Source organism: Pseudonaja textilis, chromosome 2, assembly GCF_049901715.1.
Source record: "Pseudonaja textilis isolate UNSWEBS1 chromosome 2, rPseTex1.2, whole genome shotgun sequence".
In the NCBI taxonomy this organism is placed as follows: domain Eukaryota; kingdom Metazoa; phylum Chordata; class Lepidosauria; order Squamata; family Elapidae; genus Pseudonaja; species Pseudonaja textilis.
Window position 1 is genome coordinate 23,818,701 of NC_141991.1, and position 24,821 is coordinate 23,843,521.

Here is a 24,821-nt window from a genome sequence, read left to right on the forward strand (position 1 = left end):
TCAGAGTTTTCTTTGAAAACTCAGGAATATGATACCTATCAAAGCACTCATCTACCTGTCTATTGACACAAAGAAATCTGGGTCAATGAGACAAGACTTTCCCTTGTAGAAGCCAATTTGTGGAAGCCAAACATTAATACTTTCTGCCTCACTTTGATATTAAGGTTACATGACAAGGACACTGTCATTCCCATCTCAGGAAAAGTGTACCACACCCTGACAGTGCTAAAAAGAAGTTAAATAGCACCAAAACTCAGCCCTACTTATTAGTGGAGTATATAGAAGCCACTGCAGATATATATATCTAAAAGGCTCTCCATGAACTAATTAGGAGATTATCATTACACAAGCACTTGGCAAAACTGCAGAAAGGAATAACCAAAATGATGATGAAAATTGAACAACTCCCTGTGAAGAAATATGATTGTATCTGTGGCTTTGTAACTTGGAAAAAAGGTGAATAAAATGCAGCATGACAGAGAAAATAAGGCCGTTTTAAGAAGGAGACAGACTGCTCCATTTACACAAAAATTGCTTGTTGCTCAAGTAATGCCAATAATAGGTAGCCCAACAGTTATCTCCCACCCATTTCTCCATTCCTGGTCATGTCCAAGAGATTTACTCTCAGGGAATTTAGTTTGGTTGTGTTTCTGTTCTCTCCTTCTATTTTAGGGTTCATTTAGTTTGATTACCCATAATTTTCAAGTATTTGTTTTGGGTGAATAGGGAAGGGAAAAGAGAAGCAAACATCTGGTAAGTTATTTTGTTTTGTTTCTTATGAACAGAAATGTGGGACAGATTATTTAGTAGCACCTTTACTTGGTTTCTAGTACATGAGATAGATTTTTAGCTAGTACGTTATTTTGTTTCTAATGTGTGAATGATATTGATTTGTGGTTGTTGTTTAAACAGGTGAAATGGGAAAGGGATCTGCAGATAGACAGCAAGGAAGATCCTTGATTGGCAGCCATCAGCTCAGGGTTCTTGACCAGAAAAGGGTGGGATACTGGAATATGATGACCAGTAACATAATTAAAGATATTGACAATTGCAGTACTGATTGCAAATACAGAAAAAGGTCAAAGGAATCCCTGTGGAATTAACTCCGGTAGTCATTGCTGACTATAGGGGGCAGTGCTCATCTCCATTTCAAGGCCATTGAGCCAGCTCTGTCCGAAGACATTTCTGCATTCATATAGCCAGGATGATGTCACGGAGCACGGTTACCTTCCTACTGAAGCAGTACCTATTTATCTACTTGCATTTACATGCTTTTGAATGTTTAGGTTGGCAGAAGCTGAGGCGAGGATGGTGCGCACCCCATTGTGTGACACTCAGGTCTCGAACTTGGGCTGTCAGCTTTCCAGTCGACTAGATCAACATCTTAAACCACTGAGCCAATGCACTACCAGATTGCAAATATGAATTACACTAAAACAGCGTAGACTGTTTAATTGTATTAATTGGCCATATGATGTTGAATGATCTCTCTATCTCTCTATCTATCACGTTTCCATATCACCCTGCTCACCTAAGTGATTCTGGGCAGTTTACAATGATGGGAGGTTCCAAACAAATAAAGGAATCCACAAGGGTGGTTTTTTTTTAATCTTGGTAAGATTTGGCACCCCAATTATGGGTTGATATTCACAGATATGAGGAAGTTTTTAAAACATTAAATAATTCATGGAGAGTAAAGGTATTAGTGACTACAAGTAGTGGTCGTATCACTTCTAGTACTAGAAGTAATTGCTTCTGAATAATAGTTGGTAGTCCATATATAGAAAATGTTATTGCTCTCTTCACTTCTTACGCCTGTATGTGTCACTATTTTACTATGAAAAAATCTTCAAGATTTCTATAATACATTAGAAATAAATGGCTAACTCCTAAATTGAAACATACTGTGTTTAAAATAGGTTTCCCATTTCAGTCCACCTGCCATAAATAATCTATTGTTATCTATTGAAGACTCAAGACTGCATGTCCTCTGAAAGCTTTAGATGCAGCCCCCAGAGATTTTCCAAAGTTATTATATTTTTATTTTTCACCACACAGAGGACAAATGTTTAATATTTAATATGTGATTGATGAATAATCATTAACTATGTTTAACATTAATCAAATCAAAATAAATTAGCTTTTAGTTTAGCTTTTTCCAGGCCTCACTAATTTTAAGAAATTAACCTTTCAAGGACTACACACACACACACAACCATAAAGCCTACCATACATGAAAGTTTTATTTTTATATGAACATTTTGTTCTCCGAAATATTCCTTACTACCAGGTAAGTATGATCAACTAAAAAACTACTCAGCCAGCTAAAAGCTAATATAGGAGCTCTTGTTCAATGACCACAACTGGGACTAATAACTTGGACTTGAGTGAAGCGGTTGTTAATTAAGACTATGATTTACTTTAGCTTTCCTTTATTTTACCCACTTGCAAAGGTCATAAATTAGACACTAGCTACAAATATACTTTTTCATCACCATAACTGAATGGTCAGTATCTGAGGAATTGCTAAACAAGGACTACACAAAGCTTTTTCAAGAGGCAATTGGACTTTCTTGTTTTTCTTTGAACATGTTTCACTTCTCATCCAAGACGTTTCCTCAGCTTCCCACCATCCAGTCAGCTGAAAAAGCTTCTTGGATGAGAAGTAAAACGTGTTCAAAGAAAAACAAGAAAGTCCAGTTGCTTCTTGAAAAAGCATCTTTGGGAAACTGTAGATCAGCCATGACCTGAATGACTGAGAAACTCCAGACATTAAACAAGGTTTACTTGCACAGCACAGTGGGAAAAAGAGTACTGAATTCATTTTAATCGAGAACCTGAAAGTTCATCATGGGTCCTGATGAATGGGCACCTTTTTTACATACCTTTCTGTTCAACCATTATTTTGAGGGAAAAACATCATGGAGAGCATTTAAAAAAAGGAAATAAAAAGTGGAAAGACAGGAACAATGAAAGGAACATATATATATATATATATATATATATATATATATATATATATATATATATATATATATATATATATATATATATATATATATATACACAGTATATATAGTAAAAAGCAAAGTATGTTGGTTGATTTTTTAAATATATATTTCTTTCACTTTCTTACTCAAAAGCAGCTTGGAAACTATTTTTGTTCAATGAGAAAAAAGGATATATATATATATTTAATCTCCCTTTGCTTGCTTGTTTTGAAAGTTATCTTTACTTTTTATTTTCAAAAAATACCTTTATCACCAATAAATCTTTAATGTGACAAATAGTAGAATTATTGTACCTTTCATTACTATTTTAAGCCAAATAATGTATTTCTTTGAGAGGCTATTAAATTTTTTTTAGATAATACTTAAGTAACCTTTCTTTACCTACTCTATCAGCATGAATCTTCTACATGTTTTTCTTACAATCAAGAAAATGATTGATTTTACACTGTGGTGCATCATAATTTAAGATTATAATTTTGGTGCCCCAAATTAAAGACATGATATTGTAATTACTTCCCCAGATACTTCTCCAGATGTCAGCTCAGAGAATGAACCAGTTCCTGGCACATCTGGAGGGGAGTTGGTCAATGGCTCCAAACAGCCACCTGAGAGGGATTTGGCTGAAACACAGCTGCAGCAAGACAGCCCTGAGGCTTCAGGTGGGGAAAGCACACAGCTGCAGTAGGTCAGCTATAAGGAAGAGGAACTGCCTTCTGCACCTGATCCAAGAACATGTAGGGCAGAGAAAAGGCACGAGCAGCGAAGGTCAGCCAGATTATACTCATGAGGAAGCAGCTTCACCCCTCTTGATGGGCTGAACCAAAAGCTGACTATCTAGCATAGCAGACAGATGGAGATAATGCTGGGAACAATGTGTTTGGTTTCTTGCCTTGAATTTCAGATTGTGTCTCTTCAGCTGTTTCCTTTGCCTTGCCTTTGCCTGTGGATTTGTCTTTGTCTTGGAACTTGCCTTTGCCTTGGGTTAGGGTTATATAAGAAAATGTTTGGAAACATTCAGAAACTAAACAAGAAGCTTGGAGAACAAAAAACCACCAGCATGTACCACCTGAGCTACATATATTTTCCACCATTTCTAATGATATAAGAAAAATAGAAAATCGACTGCTAATAAATGTATACTCCCTATATTTCTCCATGATTTGAAGTACTTGTTCTCATCCTATAAATATCTTACTTCAATGACAATTTTTGCTTTTAAATGTATTATCCGATTCTTTAAAAAAAAAATCCTATGTACATCCATCCAAGATTTTTTCCTTTCTGCCTCTTTCTCTCAAACTATTTACTCTTTCTTCATATAATAGTTTACAATGTTATCTTCATTCATATGACCAAATCGTGGTCATATATTGGTCACCTATTTTTGTATTCAATCTACCTTCATTCACTTCCTTTGTATTCTCCCTGCTTCTTTTAATCTTAACTATGTCTTATTATTCTGTTTTCCCAATTACATATACACAGCTAGTTTCAACTACAAATTCAAAGTATTTATTGCAGCCATAAATTTTTAACTTAAGTAACAGAAAGCATATTGTAGACTTAAATCTTTCTATATAGAAAATAAAGACAAAGAAGTTAGTTTTTTCCAAAAGTTCAAAGAACCAGGACAGAAATTCAAAAATAATTAGTTTGAAATTAAAATCAGCCTAGTAATCTAGATTATCCATCACAGCATACAGACGGAGTCATTGGAAGTGGCAAGTGACAGAATATTGTTTGCTACAAAAAGCCAGACAAGTCATCTTTTTAATAGACCTGTCTACCAGCTTCACTAATTTGATAAGTCATGTTTCTATTTTTTTTAAGTGGATGGTTGGACTTTCTTTGCTCTTTCTTTTATAATTTACAACATATTGATGTACAACGTATTATTAATACTGTGCCAAACATGGGATCTCGATCAGATGAATCATTCTGTGTCTCCAAATATCTTTTCCACTGAGGCAGGTTGACTCTCAGCTAAGCTCTTCAGCTTCTGAATTTGAATGATTCTGACCGATCCCCAACAACGGTTCTTTTGACTTTTTTTCTTTTGATACACATTATACAAATAACCTTTGTTACTCTCATATTTTTGCAGCATTCTCTTTTTTCTCATTCTGTTAGGCTCCAGACAAAACAAGACAGACATGTTGTGATTCTTACAAGCAGGTTTCTTTACTATTCCTCACCTATAAGACAGAATCTTGCCAAACTAAAGCATGCTATCAATCGCATAAGACAGATATGCTGGGAACTCTTAGGGAGGCGACATCTTCGAACTTTTTTTCACTCACACAAACTATCTGAAGTGCTCCTCTGGAATATATTCCCTTCCTCCTGGAATCTGGATTACATTCTATTACACATTTTTTTTTCACTTCAACTTTCTAACAGACATCTTTTTTCATACTTCCTAAATCTTTTCACACTGTTTAAAGCAGCCTTCAAATCCTATTTCTTCACAACTATTCCCATTTTTTATGGCATTCAATAAAAAATTAATAATATATGATTGTATTTTCTCTGAGTTGTTTCATTTTAACAGTGATTTCTTCCACATGTTTTCTCTTTAACATGTTTATGCCATTTGCCTCACAAGCACAACCAAAACCCAATTTTAAGCTAAGGTTATTTTATGCAAGCCACAATCTCTAAACCTGAGAATGCCTTCCAGGCCAACATATTGTTGCCTGTATCTTACCAAGTAGGAGGAATATGAAGTAGACTGTCATAGATGGCAATATACATATGGCAAACATTTCATAAAACAGTAACAGGAGGCAACAGTTGAAAATATTCGGCCACTTATGACACTACTCAAATTAAAATGTCTGGAAATATTTTTCAACTGTTCTTCCTTCCTTCCCTTTCTGCTTTCTTCCCTTTTTCCTTTTCTTTCCCTTTCTTCCCCATTTCCTCTCCTCTCCTTTCCTTTCCTTTCCTCCTTGGGTATATCTTCACTGCAATCCAACAAATCACACCACAATCCAAACAACTCTTGGAAGATTGTGAGGTGTATATGGGAAAATGTTTCAGTAAAACATATTAAAACATAGATGGACCGACATGTGAATTAGGTTTTCTTTCAACTATTGGGACCCAAGAAATATTGAAGGATTATCACTTTGAAATTCGTCTGAAGGTGAAATGCCAGCCACTGAAGCTATTTTATTATTAAAATATAAAAGCTCTTACAATTTAAACTGTTCTGGCAGACAGTTACACAAGGTCTTGTAATTAAAGAAGAGGAGCTGGTGCAGCAACTACAAAGCCCACAACTCTAAACCTAACCAAAAAGATCATAGAAGTTATTGGGATGCACAAGAGGATCTTTGAAGATTATTTCATATTTGCAGAAGTTTGTGGTCTGCAAGGAGCAGAAATAATCTAGCCAAATTGGCATGAAAAGGATACCAAGTATAGACTATAAGAGAAAAGAAGAAAAAAAGAAATCTCTAAATTACTAGGAGGGAATTGATATGGATGTTTGTGTGTAATCAAGATAATCAAGAGGACTATGTATGCATAGTTTTTAAGTCTAATATATGCTTCCTTCATGATTAAAGTAATTGCCCATCCGAACTGCAAGCTAATATTGAGACATACCATATAAAAATCCTTCTTAAAAATTAAAATGTGGAATTACTTATTTTTTAATTAAAATACGTAACTTTTCCCTAGTGGCAAATGCAACATTAAGTCCTAAGAAAAAACCCTGGAAAAGATCAAGACTAATTAATTTAATAAGTCTATTATGATAAGCTCATGGAAAATGCTTATTAAAGTTATCAAGTATCTATGATAGGTCTTGTTTAAAAAAAATAAATGACTTACATAAAATTAAATGTGTCTCTCTAGCCTTTTAAAGCTTTAAAGAGTATCACTACTGTATGTTTGTAGATAATGACGACTTGGTAAGCAGTGTTTACCTACATTTTCAAAGATGTTCAAGTCTTTCATTAAAGCCTTTTTCATACATTTGGAAATCATAGAAATAAAGAACAGTTCCTTTTATGGGACAGTATATTTTCGACTTCATTAAAAATTTTGCAGAGTTTATCTTCTACATTTCAGTGAAAGATGTTGCAAGTCTTTAAACTTATACCTTTTCTAAACCCAACCAGGAATTTAGTTTCAATTTCATTACATATCCTGTAAATGAAATAATTCATAGGAATATCTGCTGCTGGTGTATATTTTATCAAAATATTTCTAAAGCAATATGTTTATTATACAGCTTTAAAAGGTTAACAATGTTCATGGCAATATTTGCTGTTAGTGTTTCTTTTACCAAAATGTTTCAAACAATATATTTGTTCTGTAGTTTTTAAAAGGTTAATAACATTTATTCTGAAAATTTGAAGTTAGTTGACATGTTACATTTTTACTGATGTTTATCTGGTGAATATATAGTTATATTTGGTATGTGTGCAGATAGATGATAGATCACACAGACAATTACTGAATACAATTTCACTCATTTATATAACTGTGGAGAGCTATATGCTACAACTCAAACCCCTGTGATTACTCTTAGCAACCCACAGATAGATTTTTCTCTAGGATATTTTTCTCTAGGATATTCATGCTTGTTTTCCTTCTACCTACCTCAGGAGTAGATTTCAGCAGAGAGATAAGTTTGTGCACGTTATGTCCAAAATATGATTATTTGAACCTCATCTTTTATTTTTTTATTTTTTTTATATGTATCCATGTATTCATAACTATGTTTTTACTTATACCTATTATCTTGTAAGCAATTGACAAATATAAATAAATAAATAGATAAATAAATAAATAAATAAATCTTCTCTGCCAGAAGTGCTTGAAGGCTAGTTGCAGTACCTGTTGTCATTAGTTTGGGCTTTACATTTAATCATAGCCTCATTTTTCATTGCAGATCTTATTTTTCATTACTAGAATTTCCTAGCATCTTCTAAGTAGGGAATGCCTTTTATGTTATCTTGGATGCTGATATCTCTGTTGTACAGATTTCAGTGTAATACTTCAAAAATAAAGACTAAATGCACCAATTATCACATTAAACAAGAGGAAAACCTTCCACGCACCAATTCCACCCATGCTTTTTACAATTTTGTAAACAACAAACTAAAAGACTCAAGGTCTATCCCACCCACATAGGACCTAATGGTAAAGACTGCAACGACGACACCATTAAAGCCAACATCTTTAACACATTCTTTGGCTCAGTATTTGTAAATAGCAATGGATCATGCCCAGTATTTCCTTACCGAATCACAGAAAACTACAATGATCTAATACATATCGATTTTACAGAAGACAATGTTGAAAAAGCACTATGCAATCTAAAACCATCTCTATCTATTGGACCAGAGGGAATATGTGCCTACTTCTTAAAAAAGCTATCCACTGCCATAGCAGAACCTCTAAGCATAATCTTTGAAAAATCTTTCAGGACCAGCTCCTTGTAACCTATGGTTACAAACCATACTCATCCCCATCTTCAAAAAGGGAGACCCCAGCCTAGTTGAAAATTACAGACCAATCTCCTTATGCTCCATCACCTGTAAAGTCATGGAATCAATTATTAACCAATCCATTATCCTCCATTATCCTTAGAGACAAACAACCTACTCTCTAATAAACAATTTGGTTTCAGAAAAAAACTATCCTGTAATCTGCAACTCTTACACTGCAAAAACTTATGGACTACACAACTCAATCAGGGCAAAATAATAGACGCAATCTACATAGATTTCTGTAAAGCCTTTGATTCAGTGGTACATGACAAACTACACCTAAAAATAAAATCTTATGGTATCGCTGGACAACTGCATAACTGGATAGAAGCATTCCTGTCAACAGACAACAAGTGGTCAAAATTGGGAATGTCCTATCAAATTCTGTACCTGTCAATAATGGTGTCCCCCAAGGCAGTGTTCTAGGACCAACTCTCTTCATACTCTACATAAATGACCTCTGTGATCATATTAAGAGCAACTGTGTTCTTTTCGGTGATGATGTAAAGCTGTTCAATACCACAGACAATACTGCTACCCTTCAAAAAGACCTTGACTATGTATCAGAATGGTCAAACAAATGGCAACTTCAAATCTCAACAAATAAATGCTGTCTTGCATATTGGCAAAAAAAATATCAGAAAATAAAATACAAGCTGAATAGTCAAGACTTTGTTGATGATCCAAGCGCTGTAAAGGACCTTGGAATACTCATCTCTAATGATCTAAGTACTAGAGCCCACTGTAACTACATAGCCAAAATGGCATTAAGAGTTGTTCATCTAATCCTACATAGATTCTTCTCTGGTAATATTACACTACTAACTAGAGCATACAAAACATTTGCTAGACCTATACTTGAATACAGCTCATCAGTCTGGAACCCACATTACGTATCCGATATTAACACAATTGAAAAAGTCCAGAAATATTTCATAAGAAGAGTTCTCCGCTCCTCTACTCGATGTAGAATACCTTATGCCACCAGACTTGAAACTCTAGACCTAGAAAACCTAGAACTATGCCACCTCCGGTCCAATCTAAATATAGTATATAGATACAATAGATACAAACTCAAGGTTAACTGCACCAAACTTGATTGCAGGAAATATGACTTCAGCAACAGAGTGGTCAATGTCTGGAATACTCTACCTGACTCTGTGGTTTCTTCCCCAAACCCCAAAAACTTTAACCTTAGACTGTCTACTATTGACCTCACCCTTTTCCTAAGAGGTCTATAGGGGGCGTGCATAAGTGCACCAACATGCCTACCATCCCTGTCCTATTGTTTCTTTTATTTTTGTTATATGTACCCATTTCATGTATTCATAACTATGTATATGCTTATACCTATTATCTTGTAAGCAACTGACAAATCAAAATAAAATAAATAAATAAATAAAATGTTATTTTGATCTTCTTTGAAGCAGTTATTATCTGTTCTCTGGTGTCCTTTAGCATACAAGTTGAGGTTAGAACTTCTTTCAAAATTCATAGACCTTTTAGAAGACTTCCTTGTTTTTTTCATGCCTGCTTCTATCTTCAATGTCTTTACAGATGTTGCTGTAATATGCTTCTTGTCTCTTCTAAAAACTTTCAGAAATTCTTTGTTAGGTTGCTATGTGAGATCTTTGTCTTTCTTCTCTTTGTCTACTTGTCTCTTTTTGGTGATTTTCACTCTTCTGACACCCAGTTTGCCTTTACTTCTGTTTCTTGATCTTTGGCAGTGTCTTTTCACATTCATCCTTAACAACTTCTTTTCATCCCATAGTACCGTACTTCTGGTCCCCTATCAATGAGGCGAGGATTTCAAAGTGATTCCAAAGGTACTCAAGTTCATATTCTACAGACTGGTTGTCTTTCTTCTCTCACCTTATCTTAACTCAGAACATGAATGAGGAGTTTGTGATCTGTTCCATAGTCAACCCTGGCCACATTGTCACTGTTATAACTGAGTTGTTCCACTTCCTTGTGTCAATAACATAATCAACCTGATTTCTGTGTACTCTATCTGGTGATTTTCATGTTTACAGGTGTCATTCTGATATTTTCAAGAGTGTGTTAGTAATTAAGAAACCCTCCTAGGAACACTGCCATAATAAGGTAGTATAGCAGGTCTTGAGGAAAACAAACTCTGTACATGAATAATATATCATGATTTTGCTATTATTCCCAAAATCTTGCAACTAAGCAAGCCCTGCCTTTCTGTTTCTGCAGTAATTGTTGTTATAACAAATCAATACATTATCTCATTTAAGTAAACTTGTTTTCTTTATTTATGATGGCACTCTTGCATGGTAAAGTATCTTAAGCTCAGACTTATGGGAATTACAGATGCTTTTGCAGATTTTCTTGTTGGTTAGTCAAAATCTGCCATAGAACAGAATGCAAAAAAAAAAGTTTATTTGAAAAGAAATGCAAAAAAGAACAAATACTATATAAAAGCACCATATAGTTTTTGCATAATAATAAAGCAAAATATACAGCACAAGCTTGGAAGATTTTTATAGTTTTACCAAATGAAAGGAGGTGGAACAGACACATCAGAGTAGTTATACAATTCATATATAGAACTGTATTTATCACAATGAAGGTACTAGCTAAGATAAATTAATTTCATCAATCCTACCAAATACTGTTCTCTTCAGCAGATTTATATCCCAGAGAGAAACTATATGTAATCTCAATTTAAGTTGAGCAACTTAAAGTGTTCAATTATTTTTCAAAGCAGTCAGCAGCTGTACAAATGCATATTAAGGAATATTTCTATGAAATATTTCTAAGCAGTTGAAGAGAGTCAGTGTGATATAGGAATTAAGGTGCTGAACCTGCATGAGGAATTTCTAGTCCACCCTAAGCCATGGAAACACTCTGGGACCTGGGTGATTCTGGGCCAGGCACTCTCTCTCAGAATTTATTTACCCCACCAGGGGACTGTTGTAAATAGGCAATCTAAAGTGTGGGATTGAAAAAGCAGAATATAAATCTAATAAATTAATAAGTATTAAGGAAAATTGTCAATCTCTCTTCTTAAATAGAGACACACACATTGAAATGATGATACCACTCCTGGATTATACCATTCAAATTAAAGGGGTAAAATTTGCACATTTAAATTCTTCCCATGATCCCCCCCCCCTCGGGGCAGGTGTTACCTAAAGTCAATGTTATTAGGTAAGGCTTTTGAGGCCTCTTGCTTCATTTTATGTTTTAGGAATTCTCCAATTCTACATCATTATATTTTGTTTCATTTATCGAATTATACTATCCTTACTTTTTTGCTGATCGCTAACATTTTTTATGTTACGGATGAAAAATGTCAGCCCTTCTGTGTTAGTCAGACAGGAAATGAACTTATTCTACTTAATTGTAAGGCTACATTAATAGAATCTTGCAAGTCTGAAGGCACAAACTCAGTGAAATATAGCCACCTTCAATAAGGCTCTCCGACTGAAATGGATTATAATATATAAATAAAGAAATGCTCCACCATCTTGTGAGATTTTACTCAAGCTAGATTTGAGCAGCAGGACACAATAGAATATGAAAGGCTTAAACAAGTTTCTTATGAGAATGTTATTTGTGGAGATTCAGACACTGTGGACATAGCTTATATATTATTTGAATGCCAACTTTATAAGAGAGACTAATATCTTGGATCATACATCAGAGAAATGGTTATTGGGATTCATACATTAAAACATATTTTATGTGCGGTCAGAAACCAAATATTACATATAGCACATCCCTTCATCTGAACAGAACAGTATAAGCGAGAACTGCATATGTCAGGAGTGTCAAACACACGTTCTCACGGCAGCGTCATGTGACGTATCAGGATTTCCTCCCCTTCGCTAAAACAGGTGTGGGTGTGGCCAGCACATGACGCATCTGGCCCACAGGCTGGGAGTTTGACAGCCCTGGCATATGTGGATCTGATTGGGTTGAATTGTAGGTTGATAGAGAAACAGTACACAAATATATTTTGTTATACATAATATATATTGTATCAATAGAAGATAATATTTGTAGTTTAGGACTGAAGTGAGGGGCCCTTGGTGCTCTATGAGCTTAGTTGTTTTCTTGCAGACATTTTGTTATCAAACTAAATAATATCATCAGTGCTACAAGGGAGTGGGGTTTTATTTTTATATGCTAGTGGCTTGCCCTGTCGGTGTTGGTAGGCATGGTCTTGGTGGTTCCCTGATTAGGCTATTATTTACTGTTAGCTTGTATGCCTGCATTGCTAGTTCTTTGATGGGGTATTGTCTTACTTCTTGATTGTTGACCGAGTGTCAATCTCTGCCTTATTGTTCATTTGTATTTTATATTTAGATAGATTCTCATGGATAGTCACTAAGGTATTATTATTGTTGTTGTGGTTGTTGTTATTATTATTATTATTGACTTCATCAAAAATTCTAAAAAACAAGCACAACTGTCATCTGTCACTTCATTACAATGTAAATGACACATCGAGACAAAAAAAATCACAAATATTAATCTGTCTATACAGGACTTATAATACTATTAATTCCTATAAAATAAATCATACAAAATCCTGTACAATGATGCAGAAATCTCTTGAACACTATGTGGGTGGGGGAATTAATGTTAAATACTATTTTAACCAATTCTGATATTAGAATTGTAACTTAATATACCTGCTTCTGCAAAGAGGGTTTAATGCATTATTTTCTAGTGTATTGTGTTTCTGGGTAACTGACATGGAGATCATTGATTTTTATAGTATATGAAATGCTTTAAAGACTCCTAAAGGTTGAGGATTCAGGGAATGCTTATGCTATTTATTTATAGGAACACTACAAAACTCTTCAGATACAATAACATGCCTTTTAGCCAAGTAGTTCATTAAGAAATCAATGCAGAACTTTATAAAAATGTCTATAATGCTTTTAGGGCAACATTACCAATGGATTTCCTTATTGAATACGATAGATGAGATTAACATTTGGTTCAGAGTTCAATAAGCAAATGGCTAGCTAGGAATCTATAGGAGTCAATCCTCAGATAACAAAGTCACTTCGGTTCTTAAAAAAAGGACAGGCCCAATTCAAGGCAGATTGGGATGAAATACAAGGTAGAGTTGGAAGAGTTCAGAGTTTTCTAAAGTAGGAAAGTCACCATAAAGTTAAAAACATATCTTCAATACAAAGAACAATTTATAAGAAGACTGGGTGACATTGGGCCAGACGTTCTCTCTCAGCCCAACTCACCTTACAGGGTTGTCATTATGGAGAAAAGAGAAAGAGGAAGGAGTATTAGCACTGCTTGAGTTACCTACAAAATAATAAAGGCAGGATAACAATCCAATAAATAAATAAAAAACTAGCAATAGCACATAGACTTATACACTGCTTCATAATGCTTTACAGCCCCCTCTAAGTGGTTTACAGAGTCAGCCTATTGCCACCCAACAATCTGGGTCCTCATTTTACCAATCTTGGAAGGATGGAAGGCTGACTCAACAATGAGCTGGTCAGGATTGAACTGCTGGCAGTCGGTAGAGTTAGGCTGCAATACTGCATTCTAACCATTGTACCACGATATAGTACGTTTCATTCCATGATATGATCCAACATCTAAATTAGTGATTTACAAATATTGCATTTTATCACACACTGAAGCCTTCAGCAAGAGTATTCAAATGTCATTACTATTTTGAAATGATTTAGTTTGCAGATCATCCTTGGCTTACAACCATTCGTTTAATGACTTTTCAAAGTTACGACAGCATTGAAAAGAGTGAGTTATGTCCAGTTTTCACACTTATGACTACTACAGTATCCCCACTGTCACGTGAACAAACTTTTGGTGCTTGGCAACCAACATGTATTTACGATGGTTGCAGAGTTCCAGGCTCCTGGGATTGTCATTTGCAACCTTCATAGGGAGAGTCTGACAAGTCAATGGGGGAAATCAGATTCTGTTAATGACTACAGGATTCACTTAACAACTGCAGTGATTCACTGAACCACTGTAGCAAAGGAGGTCATAACTTTGGCCACGATTCACTTAAAAACTACCTTGCTTAACAACAGAAATTCTGGTCTCCATTGTGGCTTTAAGTCAAGGACTGCTTGTTAAGAGTTTTTAATATATAAGCCTTGGAACAACATGAAATTAGGGGAAGTTCTGGTGCACTTCAACCAGAAAATAGAAACACAAGCAAGTTGTAATAGCTAGGAGTCCTTGGAGATGTTCATGAAGTCAAGCTCACAACTGAATTTACATTCTCTTTTTACAATGGAGATTTAAATTATTTTAATGATGATACTTGCTATGGGGTAATAGTTAAGATGCTGGATCAGAGCAAGATGACCTTAGGTTCTAATCTTCCTTTAGGCAAGGAAACAGTTGGTTACCTTGGCCAATCACTCTTTCTCAGTTCTATTCATCATCAGGTTCAGAACAGAACAGAATAACAGAGTTGGAAAGTACCTTGTAGATCTTCTAGTCCAACCCTCCCACCCAAGCAGGAGACCCTACTCCATTTCTGACAGATGGCAGTCCAGTATCTTCTTACAGGAAGCTTGCTGAGAAGCAAAACTCTTCATTGCTTCATGCATGCATCACATTTCTATGTGAATTGCAGCAAGTACAGGACAGAGCACAGGACTCTCCAAACAAACAGGATAAACGCTAGGAACAACATGTGAATTCCTTCCAGTTATTTCCTCTATAGCAATGATATGCTGGGACAAGATCACAGTCTACATTACATAGAAATAAATGAGATTTAAGAACACAAAACATTTGAGTGTAGGTGCTCAAGATTAAAAGCACCCAAATGCAATCTTTAACATTTTATCAATAATGGATTTTTCTTTTATAACAACCACTTTACAACTGCATTATTTCAGTATTACAAAATCCTTTCAGTATCCGTTTACTTGGTGGCAGAAATATGTGGTTATTTTTATGTTTTATGTTCAGTATTCTAAGCAGACATAAGGGAAGAAAAAAAGAGGGAGAAATGTAACCCATTAAATGCTACTGTAGAGTCTCTGAGTTTCTACAGAAGCAGTTGAAAATATTTATTTAAAATGCATCTCACTGCCTTTTCTTGAAAAAGCTCAAGGCTAATAAAATGAATAAAACGTCAAACTCATAATCTAAAAACAAGGTTTATATAGCAATAAAAAAAATCAGAACATGATTTTACTTGAATCTTTCACCATCCAAATTGTACAGAGTAAAGATGATCACAAGTTATTTTAAGGTAAGATGGACGCCTGGACAGATAGATAGATAGATAGATAGATAGATAGATAGATAGATAGATAAGGCTGAAGCATTTTTAAGCCCCCATTTTCCTAAACTATTAGAAGCAGGAAGAAGAGGTATAGCATAAACAAACTTGCAACCTTCTGTTATGATAGGTAATCACAATAAAACTAGTTTTAGTTCTCTATGGAGTTGATTTTCTGGTCTGGTTTACCTAGTGAGGATGACATAAACAATCTACAGGTAATCCTCAATTTACGAGATCAATTGAGGTACTAATACCACTCTATAAAGCCTTAGTAAGACCACACCTAGAGTACTGCATCCAGTTTTGGTCACCATATTATAAAAAAGATGTTGAGACTCTAGAAAAAGTACGGAGAAGAGCAACCAGGATGATTAGGGGACTGGAGACTAAAGCATATGAAGAATGGTTACAGGAACTGGGCTTGGCTAGTCTAGTAAAGAGAACCAGGGGAGACATGATAGCAGTCTTCCAATATTTGAGAGACTGCCACAGAGAGGAGGGGGATCAAGCTATTTTCTGAAGCACCCGAAGGCCAGATAAGGAATAAAATGGATGGAAACTGAACAAGGAGAGATTTAACCTGGAAATAAAGAGAAACTTTCTGACAATGAGAACAATCAACCAATGAAACAGCTTGCCCTCGGAAGTTGTGGGAGCATCATCACTGGAGGCTTTCAAGAAGAGATCGGACTGCTATTTGTTAGATGGTATAGGACCTCCTGCTTAGGTGGGGGGTTGGACTAGATGACCTACAAGACCCCCTCCAACTCTGATTATTTGTAATCTGTAATATGCCAACAACTGAGCCCGAAAATTTTTGTTGCTAAGTGAGAGTGAATTTTTCCCCATTTTCTTGCCACAGTTGTTAGGTGAATCAGTGCAGTTGTCAACTTAGGAACATGATTAAATGAATCTGGTTTCCCTATTGACTTGCTTATCAGAAGGTCCCATAGCCCTGAGACACTGCAACAGTCATAAATATGAGCCAGTTTCCAAATGTCTAAATTTTGATCATGTGACCATAGGGATGCTGCAATTGTTGCAAATATGAAAAATGTTCATGTCACTTTTTTCAGTGCTGCCCTAACCCCTAAGACTCATTAAAGGAATAGTTGTAAGTCAAGGACTAATAGGGCAGCGTAGTGGTTAGAATGCAGTATTGCAAGGCTAATTCTGCCAATTGCCACCAGTTCGATCCTGACTGGCTTAAGGTTGATTCAGCCTTCCATCCTTCTGAGGTTGGTAAAATAAGGACTCAGATTGTTGGGGGCAATATGTTGACTCTGTAAGCCATTTAGAGAAGGCTATAAAACACTATGAAGTGGTATATATAAGTCCAAGTGCTATAGCTATTGTGTTGGTACTGGATTTTCCAGGCAATTTCAAACCAAAACAAATGAATAAATAAATCAAGGCCAAAGAAGAATACATTTATTTCACCCGTGTCCAAAGTAATTATTTGAAGTCCGTTCCTAAAATCAGGAACTGGTCACCTGATTACTATTTATAATAATAATAGATTTATTAATATACATTATTTTCATTATGACAAATATGCTTAAATCTTCTAGAAGATTTAAAATGCTTAAAATCATCCAAATAAGCTTAACTATTCCATGTCAATTTGATTATGTGTTACTCTTTAACCTCAAAGCTGTTACATATAATTAACAGTAGCCAGTATTAATTCATTTGCTTAGTATCTACAACGCATCAAACATGATAATAAAGTTCAGTATTATCTTACAGTAACTCAGCTGAGAAATCTTGTCCCAGTGGAACGTAAATTTGAAGTACCAAAAATTGCTGGATCAGTCCAACTACAGCAAAATAAGAGAAATAAATTAAGAATAACATGAGTATTCATGTATTACTTTCATATTTCTCAAAATATATCTACTATGAAAAAAAAAGAATTTTCAAAAATAATTTGTTCTTAGAAACAAATTCTGCTCTGAGTAGAACTAGAACAAAACGTAAAATCTAATTTTTTTATTTACAGTTTTCCACTTTGTTGACAGAGTGCATATTCAAAATATATTCTACAAGGACACAAAATTAATTAATGTTTTAACACTGTGACATAAATTCTTCAACAAATGCATAATAATTGAACCTATAAATGACTAACATAAACTTTAGTTGAACCACTTAAAGCAATTAATACCCCAGCGGAATAGAGTTTAGAAAAACTGTGGACAAGTAAAGGTTTAATTTAATCTGAATGTTCAAAATTAAATAGGTAATTTAAATTGGAAATTTAACAGCAAAGGTTCTTGTAAAATCAAAACCCACTTACAAGCCAAATTGACTTTCAGGAATAAAGCCTGAACAAAATCTGAATGTATTGCCCTTGAAGCTGCTTTAACACTCATATAAAATCTAAATAGAAGCTGCCAATTCTGAGAGAAAATCCTCTCAATTTTCTAAGATCAGCTCATTGTGAACCTTAATGGAACTGACGTTCCAGATACTTACCTGTCTGTCTGTTAGGAATGATGGTCACCTAACAGTTGGTTGGCAATATATAAACCAGGATAGTTATTTAATACTGTTGAGAGTGCTGTAATTATGATTGGCTGAGGTTCCTCTGACGGCCATAAGATGGAGCCAGAAACCTGGTTTGTTCTGTTCTTGCATTTCCCTATTGCCTTTTGCCTGATCATCGTTCTGCTGGAATTGCTGTGAGTCTTGCAAACTGTTAGCAAACTCTGTTTACTGAACTTTCTTTGTGATACTGGACTTCATTTTTGGATTATTCCTGGACTGATTGTATTGAATACTACCTGCTTTAACCATGTATAAACTGGACTGTTTGTTGGACTTTGTTTACCTGTTACTGGAAGTAAAACCTACATTTTACTATTCAGCGTATCTGTATGCTGGTTGTGTGTTATTCCTCACCACTCTCACTCATTTCCCTGAGTGTATTCATTCTCCTAACGGGGAATACCTCAACACTAGCGAGTTCATACCAGACTCAGATAACTGAGAGTTAGTGTGAATATGCAGTACCATATAGAGACAGCTGTTTACTGTTTAATTGTGGGTTACTGTCCTGGTAAAGATGGCACAAGACCCATCAATAAGTCTATCACTGATAACCCAGTTGGATGGAACAAATTGTTTCCTGGTCTATGAAGTGCAGTCTACTTCTGCGTAGGGAAGGGTTATGGGCTGTAGTTCAGGACCCACCAGATGTAAATGCTTGGGATCCAAATGATGAGGATGATGCCAAAAAGTTAGCTGACTTTAAACAGAACAATGAACGAGCTCTTTGTATAATTGGACTAACACTGAGTGACCAGCAGCTAGTCCATATTCGTGGAGAAGAGTCTGCTGCTAGGTGTTGGGAGAATTTGAAGAGGATTTATGTTCGTGACAGTGTAGGTGCACACATACATCTTACATGCAAACTGTTTAGAGCATGTTTTCTGAAAGGTGGAGATATGTTAGCTCATTTGAACTTCATGAAAAGAACTTTTCAAGAGCTACATGAAAAGGAACTGATTTTTTCAGAGCTGCATCAGGTTTACATCATTATTTCCTCATTGGATGAAAGTTATGGTGATTAAGTATCTTCACTGGAAGTCCTGCCCAGAGATAAACTGACATTGACTGACATAACCGGACGATTGTTAGAAGAGGCAAGAAGAAGGCTGGATAGAAACCTGCCTATACTGTTAGGAAATGTTTTTCTTGTGGAGCTAGGGGACATATAGCTAGATTCTGTCTATCCGGTGGGCAGCACTTTCACTCTGAAACAGCTACCTGCTGCAAGGATTTCAAGCTGAGCTGAAATCCTTTACCAGATAGGTCTTTTCCTCTTTCTGTTTAACAACCTGGAAGACTGATTAATGATTGCAACTGGGAGTGCTGGGATTGGAGTTGTTGAGTGAAGCATCTTGCTTAATGACTGCTTTGCTCAACAACTGACATCCCAGTTCCAAATATGGTAGTTAAGCGACGATTACCTGTATAGAAGGAATCTTTCATTCTTAAATGCAGATCATGTGCATGCCTAAACTATACCCTTTTTAAAATTCCCCACTTTTCTTCTAACGCAAGGAATTTACTGTTTGACTGGGAATGCAGTCCAATGTTTTGTTCAGAAAAGTACCCAACTAGCTAAGAAAGACAAAAATAAATTGATAGGAAGAAGCCTGGGAACTAAAGTCCTAATTAGGAACTAAAGTCCTAGTAGCAAACAAATGTTTTGTGACCGTCATGCCCCTTGTGAAACCAATCTTGCAAGGAAGCAAAAACCTCCCAGGACAGCTATTTTTTTGCGAATGCCCAAAGAGATATTTTGTAAGTATGCTATATTGTGCCTTTAATAAAACCTTGACACAATGAGTGTGGAGTAGCTGTTTTAAAATTTCCTTCTCCTGCTTTCCAGTCTTTCTTGTACTTGTTTTTGTACAACCTAGTAATAACTATTTTTTTGGCTCCAGGACTTATTTGAGTTTAAGTAAGTGGCCAGTACTTACAGAATATCAGAAGCTTGTCTGGATTCTAATGGAGAATTAGTGAACCAGTACCTATGAGTATATACACTTCAACGCCTTATTTTCCACTTGTAATTCAAAGGAATTTATCCCAAAATGGGAAATGCTGGGAACAGAAGCTTCATTTGCATTTGGCTGCAAGTAGGATAGTGGATTTCTCTAAGAAATTGTACTCTCAAGAAATATTTCTTGTTATGCTGTGTGGGGAGGAAGCCCTAACCATATATAATTCTTTTGAAGTTTTTCTTTTAAGACACTGCAGTTCCAAATCACATTGAAGAATTTTTGTCAAAGGCGAGAATATACTGCACACCTTGCAGGAATGCTGTGTTTCAGTATTATTCATTTTGAAAATATATGCAAATTTTGGTAAATATTATGTAACTTACTATGTAACTCAAAAGGTCATCAACAGTGAGTTTTAGTCAATACCTTTTGAAACGACAGGTTTATGATCAATATAAAAGGCAGAAAAATAAAGGAAGTCTTTTGAAGATCCAAAGGTGGGGGGGATTAATATATCCTATGCTGTTGAAATAATCAAAAGCTATTTCAAAATAAGCACATTTAGATTAATATCCACCAAGAAGTGGCAGACAGTAATGATCACTGGAAAGAAATGGAAAAAGGCTCCTATAAATGTTTTTAGATCTGAGAAATTACAAGCTAAAGGCAGCAGTAATCAAAACTGAATAAGTCTGTGTCTCTGTAGTAGGACAGCAAATTAGCCTTGGAATTGTTTTGCAATTGATTTCAGAAAATCTTGTCATAAATAGGGCACAAAAAGTCATAAAGCATGTAAGTCAGGTCACTTCATAGTAATGAAAAACAATATGGCATTTGTGATTAGATATAAGCAACTTGTTTAATGGAGAATTATTAGATTCTACATCTATTTATAATGTAACTTAAACAGCTTTCCCTTTTCGGTTTACTGATTTTTTGCTAATTTAGCATAAAAGGAGATTGAAATAAAATTTAAATTTGATAAAGGAGCTGAAACAAATCCTTTGCCACAGAAAACATTTTGGGAGTTGTAAGAATAGCCTTTTAAAGCATGATCTAATGCTTGTAACTTATGGAGAAGTCTTTATGCATAATGGCTGCTGAATGTCAAACTTTAAAAACTATATTATTGTTTTCTGATGGAAATTTCTTCTCTTCTAGAATTTGGAAGGACAGTATATGAACCTTTAGCTTCAGTGTGTCTGAGCTTTTAACATAAGAATGATTGTTAGATAATGCTTGATAGATTATATGACAAATGGAAATACCAAGGGTAGCTTCCAAAGAGTTTAGTTATTGCAGACAGGAGGATGCAAGTTATGTAGTAGGAGAATATTCCTACAATTTAAGAGATCTGGGGTCATCTTGTAGGTATAAAGTATTTTTTTATTCTTGTTGATGAAAACAATACATATTGTTAGATGAAATTGAAAGAATATTCATCACGTTTAACTGTATCTTTGGGATGATATTAGTTCACTGTTTGATCTACCAATTTAACAATCCCTGAAAAGATATTCAAAAAAAAAAAGAAAGAAAAGAAAAACTCTTCGACAATATAAAATTGTTACATATTAGAGATGTACTAATTCAAAAATTAAACATTCCAGAGAAACTGGAAATAGCTAAATCACCTCTAAAATTCAGGGAAGGTTCAACATGATCTAGAACAGGGGTGTCAAACGTCACAGCATCATCACGTGACGTATCAGGACTTTTTCCCCGTTTGCTAAACTGGGTGTGGGTGTGGCCAGCACAAGACGCATCCAGCCTGTGAGCCGGGTGTTTGATAGACCTGGTCTAGAAGGTCTCACCCTATTTTTTTTTTACTTTAATGTTGAAGAAATATAGCTAAAACTGCAACTAGCCAACTATTACTCAGCTAATCCAATGCTAACTTCATTAATGGCTAGGTTTTTGCATAGCATTAGAAACAGCTGCTTCACAGTACACCTTAGTGTAATCAAAATATCTCTGCAAGAAGCATTTAATGCAACTATGACCTTTGGAATGATTGCGTAGCTGCTTTGAAAGCACTTTCTAGCTATCTTCCTGTTTGTGTGCTTGAACAGTCAATTAATTTAGTGAAACATACAACTGGGGAACAGCCGCATGAGTTTTTGGAAGGCAAGGCTGCTTTGACACTTCATAAAGGGATGTTTTGTTCCCATTAATATACTTTGTGCACCACTTGCTCTGAAAGCATCATACAGTCTAGTATGTTTTATGACATTTTATAATACTTTTATACTTACGAGTTTGCTTAGTTTCTTTTGGAAGCTGCATCTTGTTGGTTTGACCGCTTCCTTCCAGCACAAAGACAAAACCTTTCACTTCCTTATCATATTCCTAACAAACCAACAAAAAGATTTATTAGTCATAATGTCTATTTGCCCATGACAGAAATGGTTAGACACTCAAACTTTGTAATTGTTAAGGTGAGTGATGTTTGGTTTAGGTCAGGAATTGCCAGCAAGCCTAAATGTCATTTTATAAGTCTAATACAAGTGGAAAGCGGGAGTATTAAAATGGAATGGATGCAAAGCTTGCATTATGATGTCAAGAAATAATATATGTTAAATTCACTGCCCAGTATAGCATACTTCTGAAATGCACACTGGATCCAGTGAAAATAACTCTTTCTTGTGAAAAATGGCTTTGCAGTTAGGATGTCAGGACCATCTTCCACTTAGTATGTTAAAACATCATCCTTCATTTCACTAACATTTACCGTATTTATTTTATTGGTTTTTCTGTCTTGACAGCAACCTGCCGTATTAAAACAGTTGCTTGCTTCACCGTTTTATCCATATCAAGAAAAGCCCAAGTAGTTTCATGCAATTCGTTTAAGTAAATGAAACTAAAACTTAAATTATATTTAGGAGTGAATAATCTATTTAAGATGCTGACCATATAGGCTTCATGAGGACATCAGTAACTATCTTCCTTCCACACCCCTCCTCTGTTATCTCTTATTTTTGTGGAAAAGCCTGGAAATTACCAGATATCTTGAAAACTTGCCCCAAACTTGTGTGTTTTATTTAGTCCTAATAAATATATTTCCTGATTAGGATGTTCATTTTCTTAATAGACTAAAAGAGTTTATTTTATTATTTAGAAAACATAAAGACACAAACAAATATCTTTATCTTGTATGCTGCACAGTGTCATATACTGTATATGATATGGGTGGCTGTATAAATTTCCCAAATAAAAATAAATAAATAGGCACACACATACACATCTGACAAGAGATATTCAAAACTTACAGAAACAAAAAACTTGGAGATCTTAAATACACAAAAAACTAGTAAATTTTATCAGCATGTAGGCATCGAATAGTAATTCCTGTTCTCAGTTATTCTACTCTGATAAAAGGAATGATAGAGATAATATTTTTTATAGTTACTCAAAGCTTTCATGGTTTTAAAGAAAGAAAAAAAGCTCTATACTTTATAATCAAGCTTTTACCATTTCTTTCCAAAACATACTTTCCCTATTACTGAAGGGTTGCCAGAAATTTTCCATTTGGTCCCAGTGTTTTTGCCTTGAGCACTGAAGATTTCAACAAATGGGCCACCCTGCAATGAAAAAAGAAAGAATCTGTCACATTGTCATAAGAAGTCAACAAGTGTAACACTTAATTCATAACTATACCCATTCCATATTCATTCTTACAGTGAATATGAAGTGTCATTATAAGCTTATTTCATCTGGATGCTCAACTGGCAACAAAAACTAGAAGTACATTTTAGTAGTTTATATTACCACAGGAGATGTACCCTTTTCTGGAGAAAATGGATCATGCTGCAATAATTTTCCTTGTAATGTAGTTGTCTCTGGAAAGTGTCCCAAAACTTCACCTAGTCTGAATTAATTGGGGCTCTCTAAATAGAACATATTATCTTAAGGTGCTGTGGTTACCCATAAATCTATAAACCTAAAGTGCTGCATGATACAGGACCTGGGTTATTGGCAGAACTGCCTAATATTCAACGATGTTGGACCATCCCATCAGATCTAACAGTGTCCCATGTCCCAATTCCCTTCTGTGAAGCAGTGCCATCTAATGGGCAAAGATATGGAAAAGAAAGCCAATATACTGAAAGACTGAGCAATATGGGACATAAGGACAATAAGAGGTACAGAATGTGGGGAAGATCATTATTTGAAAGTGTTAATGGTCAAACTGTCAAAAGAAAGAAACAGAGAGTGAGAGAGGTAAAGGGAGAAAGAAAGAAAGGGAGAAAGAAAGAAAGGGAGAGAGAAAAAAGAAAAGAGAAAGGGAGAAAGAAAGAAAGGAAGGGAGGAAGGAAGGAAAGAAGGAAGAAAAAGAAAGAGAAAGGGAGAAAGAAAAAGAAAAAAGGAAGAAAGAAAGGGAGGGAGGGAAGGAAAAATAATGCATGCAGGACAAGTAAGAAAAAAGAATAAAAATAATATGGCAACACTAATGTAATGAAAGGTGACATTGAAATTGCTTGTAATAGAAAAGAATGTTACAGAGTGCCACAGA

General features: G+C 35.1%; 1 protein-coding gene across 2 annotated transcripts in view; it reads right to left on the reverse strand.

Moving 5' to 3' along the window:
• CFAP20DC (CFAP20 domain containing) overlaps positions 1–24,821 on the reverse strand; it is a 155,985-nt gene that overhangs the window by 126,110 nt on the left and 5,054 nt on the right. Inside the window, exons 2-4 of one of the 2 annotated variants that reach the window (XM_087923569.1) lie at positions 23,800–23,889; positions 22,564–22,657; positions 17,542–17,614 (exon numbers count right to left, since the gene is read on the reverse strand). In XM_087923569.1, the coding sequence (XP_087779695.1) occupies positions 17,542–17,614; positions 22,564–22,657; positions 23,800–23,889 (257 nt within the window). Of the gene's footprint in view, positions 1–17,541; positions 17,615–22,563; positions 22,658–23,779; positions 23,890–24,821 lie in introns of both variants that reach the window. The other variant, XM_087923570.1, reaches the window with a different exon arrangement.